This window comes from Lynx rufus, unplaced genomic scaffold (assembly GCF_022079265.1).
Source record: "Lynx rufus isolate CCGP_SWC_20201006 ecotype Redwood Valley unplaced genomic scaffold, mLynRuf1.p SCAF_20, whole genome shotgun sequence".
Classification (NCBI taxonomy): domain Eukaryota; kingdom Metazoa; phylum Chordata; class Mammalia; order Carnivora; family Felidae; genus Lynx; species Lynx rufus.
In genome coordinates, this window is record NW_025814835.1 from 8,138,422 (window position 1) to 8,150,489 (window position 12,068).

General features: G+C 41.1%; 1 protein-coding gene across 1 annotated transcript in view; it reads left to right on the forward strand.

Moving 5' to 3' along the window:
• Window positions 1-12,068, forward strand: part of RTTN (rotatin) — a 169,158-nt gene that overhangs the window by 146,173 nt on the left and 10,917 nt on the right. Inside the window, exons 41-45 of the mRNA XM_047086363.1 lie at window positions 62-167; window positions 1,171-1,268; window positions 2,508-2,585; window positions 6,248-6,374; window positions 9,174-9,376. Coding sequence (XP_046942319.1) covers window positions 62-167; window positions 1,171-1,268; window positions 2,508-2,585; window positions 6,248-6,374; window positions 9,174-9,376 — 612 coding nt within the window. The remainder of the gene's footprint in view (window positions 1-61; window positions 168-1,170; window positions 1,269-2,507; window positions 2,586-6,247; window positions 6,375-9,173; window positions 9,377-12,068) is intronic.

The window sequence follows — 12,068 nt, forward strand, 5'->3', positions numbered from 1 at the left end:
CACAACAGTTTTGCTCCAGAGTAAGTTTTTCTTCAAGGCAGTTTGATATATATTTTCGCAGTGCTATGAAGGAAAACCCTCCAAGGATGTCCTGAAAAGAGTTGCTGCAAATGCATTGATGTCACTTCTGGCTGTCAGTAGGAGAGCTCAGACACATGCTTTGAAAGGTAAGACACACAACACATCAGCCTTTATGGCATGTTATCAATTCATTTATTTTACTCCTTGTTCATTATAATTTTCTTTGGATTCAAAGTGTAAAGAATTTATAATCTCAGTCTTACTAAAAAGAGTTGTTTTTTTTCCCAGACAGAAACATAGTGAACATGTATTACTTTTAAAATAGAAAGATGATGTATGTAGATTATTTTTTGAGTAATGATTCTTACCCTAAAGAATATGTAAATAGAGGAGCTTTAAAAGTAACACATTGCTCAGCGTCATGATAATTAAATATTAGTAACCACCAGCACATATTGCGTACTTGAAAAAAACACATAGTTTTTGATAGTAGTAACAGCAGTGTTAGACTGTTGGGTATTTTCACATAAGTTTCCCTTGGAGAGTTTTATGATTTCTCATCTGTGATCCGAGAATACAGGTCTTCGAGTTAAAGAGACTAACAGCAACATCGAGTCCAGTCATTTCTTTTTTTTATTTTCTTTAATTTTTTTTTTTAACGTTTATTTATTTTTGAGACAGAGAGAGACAGAGCATGAACAGGGGAGGAGCAGAGAGAGAGGGAGACACAGTATCTGAAACAGGCTCCAGGCTCTGAGCTGTCAGCACAGAGCCTGACGCGGGGCTCGAACTCACAGACCGTGAGATCACGACCTGAGCCGAAGTCGGACACTTAACCGACCAAGGCACCCAGGCGCCCCGAGTCCAGTCATTTCAATGGTGATTTGCTACTAAAGCAAATTATGCATACCTCAAAACATAAAGTCGATTTTAGGAGTATTGTAGTATAAATTGAAAACACTGAAATTATTCAGCATTTTAGTTCTCTTTCATTTCCTCTGACTTATTAACCCCTCACTGAAAATACCAAAGTGAAGTTGGTCAGAAATATAAAATGTTCTATTTTATTTTGGACAATTTGATATATGTGGTTTCAGCTTACTTGGCAATGGAACATCTTTTTTGATTGTCTCGGATTTTATCTCTCAGCTGATCTAATAGACAGCTGCATGGAGCAGATGAAGCACATCAGTGCACAGCTGAACCTCGATTCTCTCAGGCCCGGGAAAGCAGCGCTGAAGAAACAGGTAACTGTGGGTCCCGGATGTCCGGGATGGATGGAGTGGCACAGAGACCATCACTCCAGTGTCCTGTGCTTATTAATAACACCACTCTTGGGTGGAAATGGGTATCCAATTTGGAAGAAGGGTGTAGTTAGATAGATTAATGGTATTTCTACGTTAGCGACTTTGGGCTTGTGTGTGTGTGTATAACTTAATTTTCACTTGAAGATCTTAAAATGAGATTTAGATATTACATGTTTTTGTTACTATAAACGTTTTGGAATGTGCATGATATTTTGCCAGATAATTTTTTTTATGCTACAAATGAAGATATTTCTCTCAAAGCAAGCCTAGGTTCCCTGGGAATGACATATAATTTACTAAGTTTTTCTGTATGCCAGGCCCTGTTCTAAGCATGTCATATTTGTTATGTTGTGAGCACTCAGGCCAACACAGTCATATAATTAGGAACTGATAAAACCAATAGTTGCCCTATATCTGGGCGGTTTTGAAGCTGTACTCTTGATCCCTATTTATTTTCTTCCGTGACTTTTGAATGTCTCGAGTGTTGAATCTGTTTGACTCATGTTCAAACTGCATGTCATGTAAGCTCAAAATAACAGTTTTTATATAATAGTGATGATAATAATAAATGATTAATAATTAATAAAACAAATAAAAAGATCTGCCATACAGGCTTATTCAGAAGATGAATGAGTGTGTATTTATAAATTTATAACTATAAATGTTTATGTATATAGCTAAGACCATTATAGGAGCAATCTGTGTAATAACTGCTTTCTGTTGCATTTTGTAGGAAACCAAGAAAGAGTCTTATTTAATAATTGTATTGATGAGGGGGGCTACATGTTTGTCAGTTTCTTTTCTTGCCTCTTTTCCTTTTTGCTCTCCAGGCAAAGGCTCTTTACTTCATCATTGAGAAAGTCAGCCAACACCTGATATGATTGAAAACCAGTCAGTACCTGCTTCACTTTATTGAGATGAAACATGGAGCCTATTATATATCTCAGCTCCTCCATGCTTGATAGAACAGAAATAGCTTTTTTGTGGCGGATGCACTTCTTGAGATATGGTCATCTTTCAGAGATCATTAGCTTGTCAGTGCCCTCAAAGTTATGGTGGTCAGGTGCAGTGAGAGCACACTGGCATTGTAATGTGACCCAAAGGGGAAGGCATTACTCTGCGTAAAAAGTGGAATATGCCATTGTGTTCACATTTTTAAACTGCTTTTTGTTTAAACAGGAGGACGGTTTTATTAAAGAGTTGAGCATTGCCATGCAGCTCCTAAGAAACTGTCTTTATCAAAATGAAGAATGTAAAGTAAGTAGAGTGATATTTCAAAATTTCAATAGTAATGCTGACATTAAAGTTTCGTTTTTATATGAGATAATATAGGAAGAAACATGAAAAACTCTTCAAATGTTTTTAGATGCACTTGATTGGTCCTTAAACTCCTTGTTAATTCTCAGAAATAGATGCACCTTATTCTTCAACATTGATGGCATTTCATGTTCATATCAGTATTTTAACTTTATCACTGAAAACTTCAAGCAGCTAAAGCAAATGAGTGCCTTTCTCTACGGTGGCACATTTCAGTTGTTTTTTTAATAAGATGGAATGCATGTTTGTGTACGTCCAATAAGGTAGAGTTCTAAGAAAATTTTAAGTGTATTTATTTTGAGAGAGAGTGAGCAGGGCAGGGGCAGAGAGAGAAGGGGACAGAGGATCCAAAACAGGCTCTGCGTTGACAGTGGAGAGCCCAGTGTGGGGCTTGAACTCGTGAGCTATGAGATCATGACCTGCCCTGAAGTCGGACACTCAACCGACCGAGCCCTCAAGGTGCCCCAAGGCAGAGTTCTTTCAAACAGTTGTCAGGCAGCTCTCCAGGAAGTAAGTGGAGGTGTCTGTATCCATAAGGAAAGAGGAAAAGTGTGTCTCTCATTTGGGTAGAAAATACTGCTGTTGCTGGGCCCGGCCCTGTTCACCTGGGGGAGCTTCACCGCCAGCCCTTCTGGCTTCTTGTGCCCAGTGACTCCGCCCCTCTGCCTGGGAACCATCGAGATGTGCTGCTGTGTCTGTGAGCATTGGTGCTGTCATTTAGAACACCGCGGTAGGAACTGTTAGGCAGGTTATGGTGTCTTGGGTGCTTTGATTTGCTTTGTCATAGTGATACAACACTAGTTTTTACAGAGAAATACTGTGGGAAATGAATAAGAGAAAGATAAATTACAGGAGTTTCATTTTTTAAAAACGTTCTTGTCTTTTTTGCTTTTACTTGTGATAAAACTAGAAAAAACTTATCTGGAAAAAGAATATTTTGAACATATTCCTTAAGCTGTGTTAATTTGTTAAAGACACATTGCTAGCAATTTACATTTCAGAACAACTTGAGAATTGTTTATACATTTCACTAAAATTCTCAATATATGAACTCTTTACTCAAAATGGAGGTGTCATTTACTAAATTTGTGATCCATTATGCTAAGTAATGTGCTTGCAGCTGGATGTAGTTGATATTAATCCATGACACCTTACCCTGGTAATACTCTGGAACCCCTTCCAGGTCAGCTCTGCTTATATAGATTTATGAGGTACTAGCTGGGTACTGAAATACAGTGTTCACATGTGTATCACATTAGCCATCCATGAAAAGTGTAATCTCTCAGTAACTCAAAGCATTTTTACATTTCCAAGTTGTTTAATAAGGAATAAATCCAAAAAAGAGCATATAGATTGCTCTTTGAGTATAAATACAGTCCTGTGGGGCAAAGATTCTTAATTTCTTTTCCTGTTCCAACTTCCTGAGGAGTATCACATGCTCCCAGTACTAACCGTTGGGTACGCTTTGGTAATTCACCAAGTCACCCATGGCTGCCTCACCCCATTGTCTGTATATGTGGGACATTAGGGGTTTCCATACTGGGAAGATCATGGTGGCTGGAAGGTAAATGAACTGTGGGGAAGGTTAGAGGTCGGAGACTGTAGTAGTCAGACAGGAGGTGATGAACCCCGAACTGGGGCAGATGAAGAAGGGAAGGAGGGTGGGGAGATACTGAAGAGAAAAGAGAAATATAGAGTGATTTCCAGGCTCTACTTTAATGCAAGTGCGCATAATAGAGCAGGCTGTAGGCATGAGCGATTGTAATGTTCAGGTTCACACATGTTAATATAAAGGGTCTTTGGGACATCCAGGTGGAAAATGGCTGGGAATCAGTAGATTACAAGGGTCTGGGGCTCTGAGAAGGATATAGGCGGGGGATATTAGGAGTTACCAGTGTAAACTGTTGAAATTTCCCAAGAGAGTATATACGAAAGCCTAGGTCATATCTGTAGAAACTAAACATGGAAAACAACTGGGATGGGAGTGCTGGAGAGCATTTGGAGATGTTCCAGGACAGAGAGGCTACATGGAAATGAATTAAGAGTACATCTTTAATAGATGCCACAGTGCTGAGGGTGGTCTTGGTAGCACTGTCTGGACAGAAAATAAATTGAACTAAGCTGAAGATTAAATAAGAGATGGGAAGTGAAAGCAATAAGAACCTTGGTCATGAAAAGCAGCATTAATAATTTAGGACATACAGCATTAAAGGAAGTTAGTCTAGACTGTTTGTTTCTCCTAACATGTAAACTGCTTGAATATAAACAGAAGTGAGCAAACTGGGGACTAGTTGTTAAAGAGACAGGAAGAAGAGGAGTGATTGATGGATGAAGGTCCCTGAGGAGGTGGGGAGGCTGTGTTTCAGAAGACAGATGGACTTCCTGACCACCAGCAAAGGAACACCTACTCCGCACTTCCGGGCAGGAAGGATGAGTAGATGAATATACAGATAAACTAGGTGGACAGAATGGTAGAGATGGAGCTTATACATAATTATTTCTGTCTTCGTAATCGTGGGGCTGTGTTCCAAGCTTATGAAGAGTGGGGTGAATAACTAACACTGGGAATGACTTCAGAGCTTATGGAAAGGGTTGAACACTGGTAATAACTTCCCACTCTCTTCTGCCATTGATGCTGCATAAAATTGTATAGGGTGTGTGTATTTAATATAAATACCTACATGTGTGCACATAAGGTCTATGAATTGCCTAGTAATTCCTGTTCATTTAAAAAATTGCTCATTACTGCAGACAGATTTTTTTTAAATTGTATTTATTTTTGAGAGAGAGAGAGAGAGAGAACACGAGTAGAGGAGGGGCAGAGAGAGATGGAGACAGAATCTGAAGCAGCTCCAGGCTCCAAGCTGTCAGCACAGAGCCCGATGCGGGGCTGGAACTCACCAACCGTGAGATAATGACCCGGGCCGGAGTCGGATGCCTAACAGACTGAGCCACTCCAGCGCCCCACTGCAAGTAGATTTTATACATAATACCGTCCTACGGGTAACTGATCTTTGTAATAAAGACTATGGATTACATAAGAATTTATTGATTGACATAGTATTTTGGCTTTTACTATATTCCAGTTATTTATAAATAGTACTCTACTTCTGATCTGTCCACACTTACCAACGTATACACACACACATAAACACAGAGGAGAGAGAAGGTGGAGGGGAGAACTCAGAACTGATCAGAGTGTTTTCTTAACCAGAAAATCCCATTTCTTAATCATTTTAGAGTACTTATGAGAGTTTATTCAGTGTAGTGAGATATCATTGTCCTGTTTAATTTACATGTTAGGAGCTGTTTTGATGTTTTTTTGTTTGTTGGTTTCTAACATTTCTTAGCTAAGTTGTATATTGTGGTCACCCCAGTGTTAAAGGCACTTCCTGAGACTGGTCAGGCTCATGGTCAGGGCAGTCCTGGGCAAGGTGCTAAATCTGTCTGCAGGATTCTTGTGCCAGCTTGCCCTAACCGGAACAAAGATAAATTCAGTTTTTGTCTCCTTATATATTGGTAACAGGTTTTTTTTATTTGATTTTAATTTTGTATTTTCATATGTGCACACTAATACTGCCTGTATTTCTTTCTCACAATAGGAAGCAGCTCTTGAAGCTCATCTGGTCCCTGTCTTGCACTCACTCTGGCCTTGGCTTTTGATGGATGATTCATTGATGCAAATTGCCCTGCAGCTACTTTGTGTCTACACTGCAAATTTTCCAAATGGTAAATAGATCCCAATTCTGCCTTTCAGTAATAAACTAAAATACTAATTTTATGTAATGCTGTGAAAATGAACTGAAAAACAAATACACAGTTTGAAGTGTTTCTCCTGCTTACAGAGGGCATGTGGGTGAGAGGGAAACTTTCTTATGGGTGTTACAAGATACTTTAGTATGTGTTTGTGCAGCCAGGAGGACTCATTAGGCAGCTCAGGGAATAGAGAGGGAGAAACCGACCTGGTTATATGGCAGTGGGAAATTGAATTTCATAGGGAAATCAAGAGAGTGAAAATTAACGATGTAAGACCTTAAGAACCAGATAAAGGTTAAAACTTTTATGGACTCTAGAGTAGGAGCTGGTGTGATGAAAGGTGGCTCTAGATACAGTTGGCCTCATAATAGCTGATGCCATTGGGACACCTCTTGTCACTCCCTCAACACATGTTTTACTGAGAAGCTGCTGAGGGCCGTGCAATGTTAGAGGCCGACAGCTAAGAGTGAGTGAAGGCAAGGGTGGAGGTGATGGAAAAGGAGATGGAGAGGAGAAAGCATGAAGTTAGGCATTCGAGCTGAGGGAAAGCAGGCCTGCCCGGGAGGTGGAGTAGGACTGCTGGCAGCAGTCACGTCCCCTTGGAAAGTCAGGGTCATGCACTTGAGGTCCAGTCACTACATGTGTGTGCGCTCTTCCAGCCACCATCCAGCAGCTCAGCAGCTGGTTCTTCAGTTGTCAAAAGATGCACAGAGAAAGGACGGGAACTCAAAACAGTTCGGAGTCCATCTACTCACTCCCATGTGCTTAGGGTAGTTTACTCCTTGACAGTGGCACGTGGGCCTCTGCCCCGCTCTGGGCCGTCCACTCCTATAGCCCCCGCCGCTCGTCTCTGGCCAGCAGGGCCCCGTGACATCAGCAAACCTTCAAGTTCTCAACTCCTGAACTTTCATTGTGGGGCATGGAGTGCACGGCAGCACAGGTGGTTTTGTTTTCGCTCTGCCTCCAACTTCCTCGTCCGTACTGTACTTCTGCTTGGACAGTCTCCTCTCGCTGAGTCCCTCAGCCACCACTGCTGGTGGCTCGGCCCGTGCAGTAGAGCTGTCTCCTGTGCCGTGTGGGCACCTTGTCCTTCTCCACCCACTTTCCCTACCTAGTTTAGGGCGTAGGGAAGTAAGGAGGGAAAAAAAAACCAATTGCTAAATATTGAGTAAAAGAAACATTTTAAGTCTTTTGAAACTATATGTCACTTTTTACTTAAAATTGTTGTAAATATGAGATTGTGGTTAGGTTACTAAATGGGAGAAGAAACTTTTTATTTTCCTATCTAGTTTGTTTTCAAGCAAAACTCTGTCATTTAGTGGGTCTAGTGGAAACCTTGCTATTTGGATACTGTGATTTGGTGTGAATACAGGCAAGACCAGTATATTTATTTGTGTTTACTTGCCTTTTATGACTGTACTTTGCAGAATGTATTCGATTCTCATCTAGTGATACTTAAGCTAGCCTCCTTGCATGGACTGTCATAACTTAATTACACTTAGATTTATGTTACAATGCAGTAAAATGAATTTCTAATTCTTATATGGTTGGCTTCCTCCCTTGATAAATCCCGTACGGTTGTTTAATTTACTGAGAAAACACTGGATTCTGGAAAACCCCTTGACGCTTCTGGCTCTTGCTGCTTGTGAGCTGTGTGTCTCTGAACAAGCCACTGGCTTCTCTGAGCTCTGGCCTTTATCTAGCATACATGGCTGGTACCAAACGTCCTGTGGACACACCCCAGGATTATCGCGTTCCTCCTTTTCTTTTTTCTTGTGTAAAATGAAGGCATTGGACCAACTTACCCCCATTTCTAAAATTCTCTTCTTCTGCACAGGTCTTTATTTAGATGTATTTTTAAGGAACTATTTAAAAACCTCTTATGCATATTTATTCTTAAAAAATGAATCTAGGCACACCTGGGTGGCTCAGTTGGTTGTGCGTCTGACTCTTGATTTTGACTCAGGTCATGATCTCACAGTTCGTTGGATCAAGCCCTGCGTCGGGCTCTGCGCTGACAGTACAAAGCCTGGTTGGGATTCCCTCTTTTCTTTGTCTCTCTGTCTCTCTCTCTCCCTCTCTCAAAACAAACAAACAAACATTAAGAAAAAATAAACCTAGTATTTTAAAATGCCTTTTTGAGGGGTGCCTGGGTGGCTCAGTCGGTTGAGTGTCTGACTTTGGATCAGGTCATGAGCTCACAGTCTGTAGGTTTGAGCCCTGCATCGGCCTCTGTACTGACAGCTTGGAGCCCAGAGCCTACTTTGGATTCTGTGTCTCCCTCTCTCTCTGCCCCTCCCCTGCTCATGCTCTCTCTCTCTCTCAAAAATGGATAAACATTAAAAAAAATTTAGATCATTAGACCCTCAGTGAGGACGGCAAATCCATCAGGCTGTATGTAGATGTCAACACTAGCCTTCCCTGCTGATTTGCAGTTCATAGGTTAGTGGATAAGTCATTGAGTAGGCAGATATGCTTCACTACTTAGGTTTTTTGTTATTTTTTTTAAGTTTATTTATTTATTTTGTTAGTGAGAGTGCATGCGTGCAAGCAGGGGAAGGGCATTGAGAGAGGGGAGAGAGAGAATCCCAAGCAGGCTTCATGCTGTTAGTGTGGAACCTGACCCAGGGCTCAAACTCATGAACTGTGACATCATGACCTGAGCCAAAATCAAGAGTCAGACGCTTGAGTGACTGAGCCATCCAGATGCCCCAGGTTTTTTAACTAAATAGTGAAACTAAGATGACATTATGATAGGCTATGTTTTTTAAGGTTGCAGTTCTCTTTGTTGGTCAAGTTGTGGGCCATATCCAGTTCAAGCTGCCTATAGAGGAGCGCCTGGCACCTCTCTGATGGGGTGTATCCTGAAGTTGGCTTCCCAGATGCCTCTTGAGAACACTGCAGTTCAGCAGATGGTTTTTATGTTTCTTTCGAACCTGGCCTTGTCTCATGACTGTAAAGGAGTAATTCAGAAAGTAAGTACTTAATTTGTCCTTCATATCTTAAAAAAGAGTAGAATAATCCTTCTAATCAAGAACATTTATGAAAAATCTAGAACTCAGTTTCTAGGATTAAATTATTATGATTTCAAGACATTGTGTTTTAAAAGACTGTGAAAGGATTAAGGGGTTCACTATGTTTAAAGCCAATTGATAGATGACACATGGAGAGGACAGGCTAGAGGATGATCATTACACTTCCTTTCAGTTTATCTTCTTACTTTTGGATCATATTTTACCTCTCTCAAAAATGAGGGGTTTAGAATTAGAAAGACAGCTGTCTTACATTTATTTGAGATTATACAAGTCATGTCCAGTCTTTGCATAGACCAAATGGAACAGCAGCGATCTCAGTTCAGTTTACATAGTCAGAACAACGTGTGAGATGACAGCCATCTTGCCCTGCTTAGACCGATGTTATCAGTCCTCTGGGACTCCAGTGCCAAAACTTGACTTCTTATCACTGATTTTTAACCTAGGGTACTTTGCAAGGGATTGAATGAGTTAAACAAATTGTAATACGCATGTTCAGTGAGATTATATTTAGATATGTATGACCAGAATCCCTAATTTGGAAGATCCTGTACATTGTGAATATGATCACGTCTATTATTTACGAGTAGTACTTTGAGTGTTTTTGTTCCCTTTATATGGAGGCCAAGACAAATTATGAAAGTTGACAGTATTCATGAGAATTGAATCTCCGTTTCCTCTCCTGTGTCAGCCCCCCACCCCCACCCCCTCCAGAAAAAACCCACATTGACTGCAACCTCCAAATAAATAGCAGTTTTACTAAGGAACAATCTTTTCAGTGGTGTGTGGGAGCTAACTCAGGCTGACTCATGAGTATCATTGCTGATTTTCAGGAATTCTGTGACCCAGTTGACATCACCCAGTTGCTATCTTGAAATCAGCCATGGTGGGAGGGCTCACACTGTATAAATTGGCAAAAGGTGCAATCAGGGACCCACTATCCCACCAGAACCACAGGTGGATATACACGTCACGCTGCACTGGATGTCTGTAGCCCCGTCCCTACACGTGTGAGAGCATGGGCCGGGGGCAGTGCTTTCCCCCACTCCCCTCTGGAGCACACGGGTGGAGTAGAACAGGAGCTCCCGAACAAGTTGCCAATCTCGGGTTTGACATGTGACTTTGAGCAGGAGACCTTCTGTCTTTAAGCTTCGGTTGCTTCATTTGAAAACTTACTGGGTTAAACAACATGATCTCTAAGGTGTCCTCCACTCAATGCATGACTCTGTTCCTGTACTCAAGCATATATTGATATATATTTCATGTGACTCTGTTTCAGGTGCCGCTCAGTCAAGTTGTTTTTCCTCTGCTCTAGTTAGGAAACCCCCGAGCCTTCCTCTGCTCCTCTGTTAAAAGAGCCCTGGGTACTTAACAGTTCTACCTCTCCATTACCCTGCTATGGGCATTAGAAGACGTAACCAGCACTTTTGTACAACAAGACTCTAAAGTGTCTGGTTTCTCTCCACCATGTTTCTCTACATTCCACATGGTATAGGAAATTGTCTAAAAGCATCTTTAGCTCCAGCAAAGGGAAGGAATGCCCATAGTATGTTTATACTTGAAAGCACTGCCATATGTTTTATCACTAGTGTCCACTCCAGATCTCCAATATCATGGTAGAATGTAGCTGAACAGGAAAGGCAAGGGATAAATCTAGAAGGCGTCAATTTGGACTGAGCAATGAGAAGTAGGTGTGAGTGACAGTGCAATGCAAAGTGGGCATGTGGTTTCACAGTTTACTTGTTGCTTGGGTAATGTTGCTAATATTTCTGTAGCTAATTTCATTTATTTTTTTTTGTAAGTTTTTACTACATTCCAGTTGGTTAACATACACAATTAATAATATTAGTTTCAGGTGCACAATATAGTGAGTCAGCATTTCTATATCCTTTCATTTTTAGACTCAGAGTCCTTTTATGTAGCAGTATTAAATGTGTTTAATAGATTCAAGCCAACATCTTGATTTAGGTGCAGGAGAACCCAAGAATAGGCCAGAATAGATTATTAAGCAGGAGGGAGATGAGAGATAGCCTGGTATTCCGGGCAGTTAAGAAAGTTAAGTGATCATACTTCTGTTCTCTGGTCAAAATATCCAAATGATATTTTTGATACCCCTCTATAAGTTTACTAGGGTGGCATGTAGCCATGAGAAATCATCTGTAATGATAAGCAGTGGGGGTAAAGTGAATATATGATATCCATGTAGATTATTTTATTTTATTGTACTTTTTAGAGAGTGTGAGCAGGGGGCAAGGCAGAGGGAGAGAGAGAAAGAGAGAGAGAGAGGAAGGGAGGGAGGGAGGGAATGAATGTCAAGCAGGTTCCATGGTCAGTGTGGAGCCCGATGGAGGGCTTGATCCCATGACCCTGGGATTATGACCTGAGTCGACATTAAGAGTTGGACGCTCAGTTGCGCTTTAAAATTTTTTTTAGTGTTTGTTTGTTTGTTTATTTTAAGAGACAAAGTGCATGCAAGCGAGGGGGGAGCAGAGAGAGAGGGAGAGAGAGAGAATCCCAAGCAGGCTCTGCACTGTCAGTGCAGAGTGCACATGGGGCTCAATCCCATGAAGTATGAGATCATAACCTGAGCTGAAATCAAGAGCTGGACGCTTAACCTGCTGAGCCAACTAGGCTC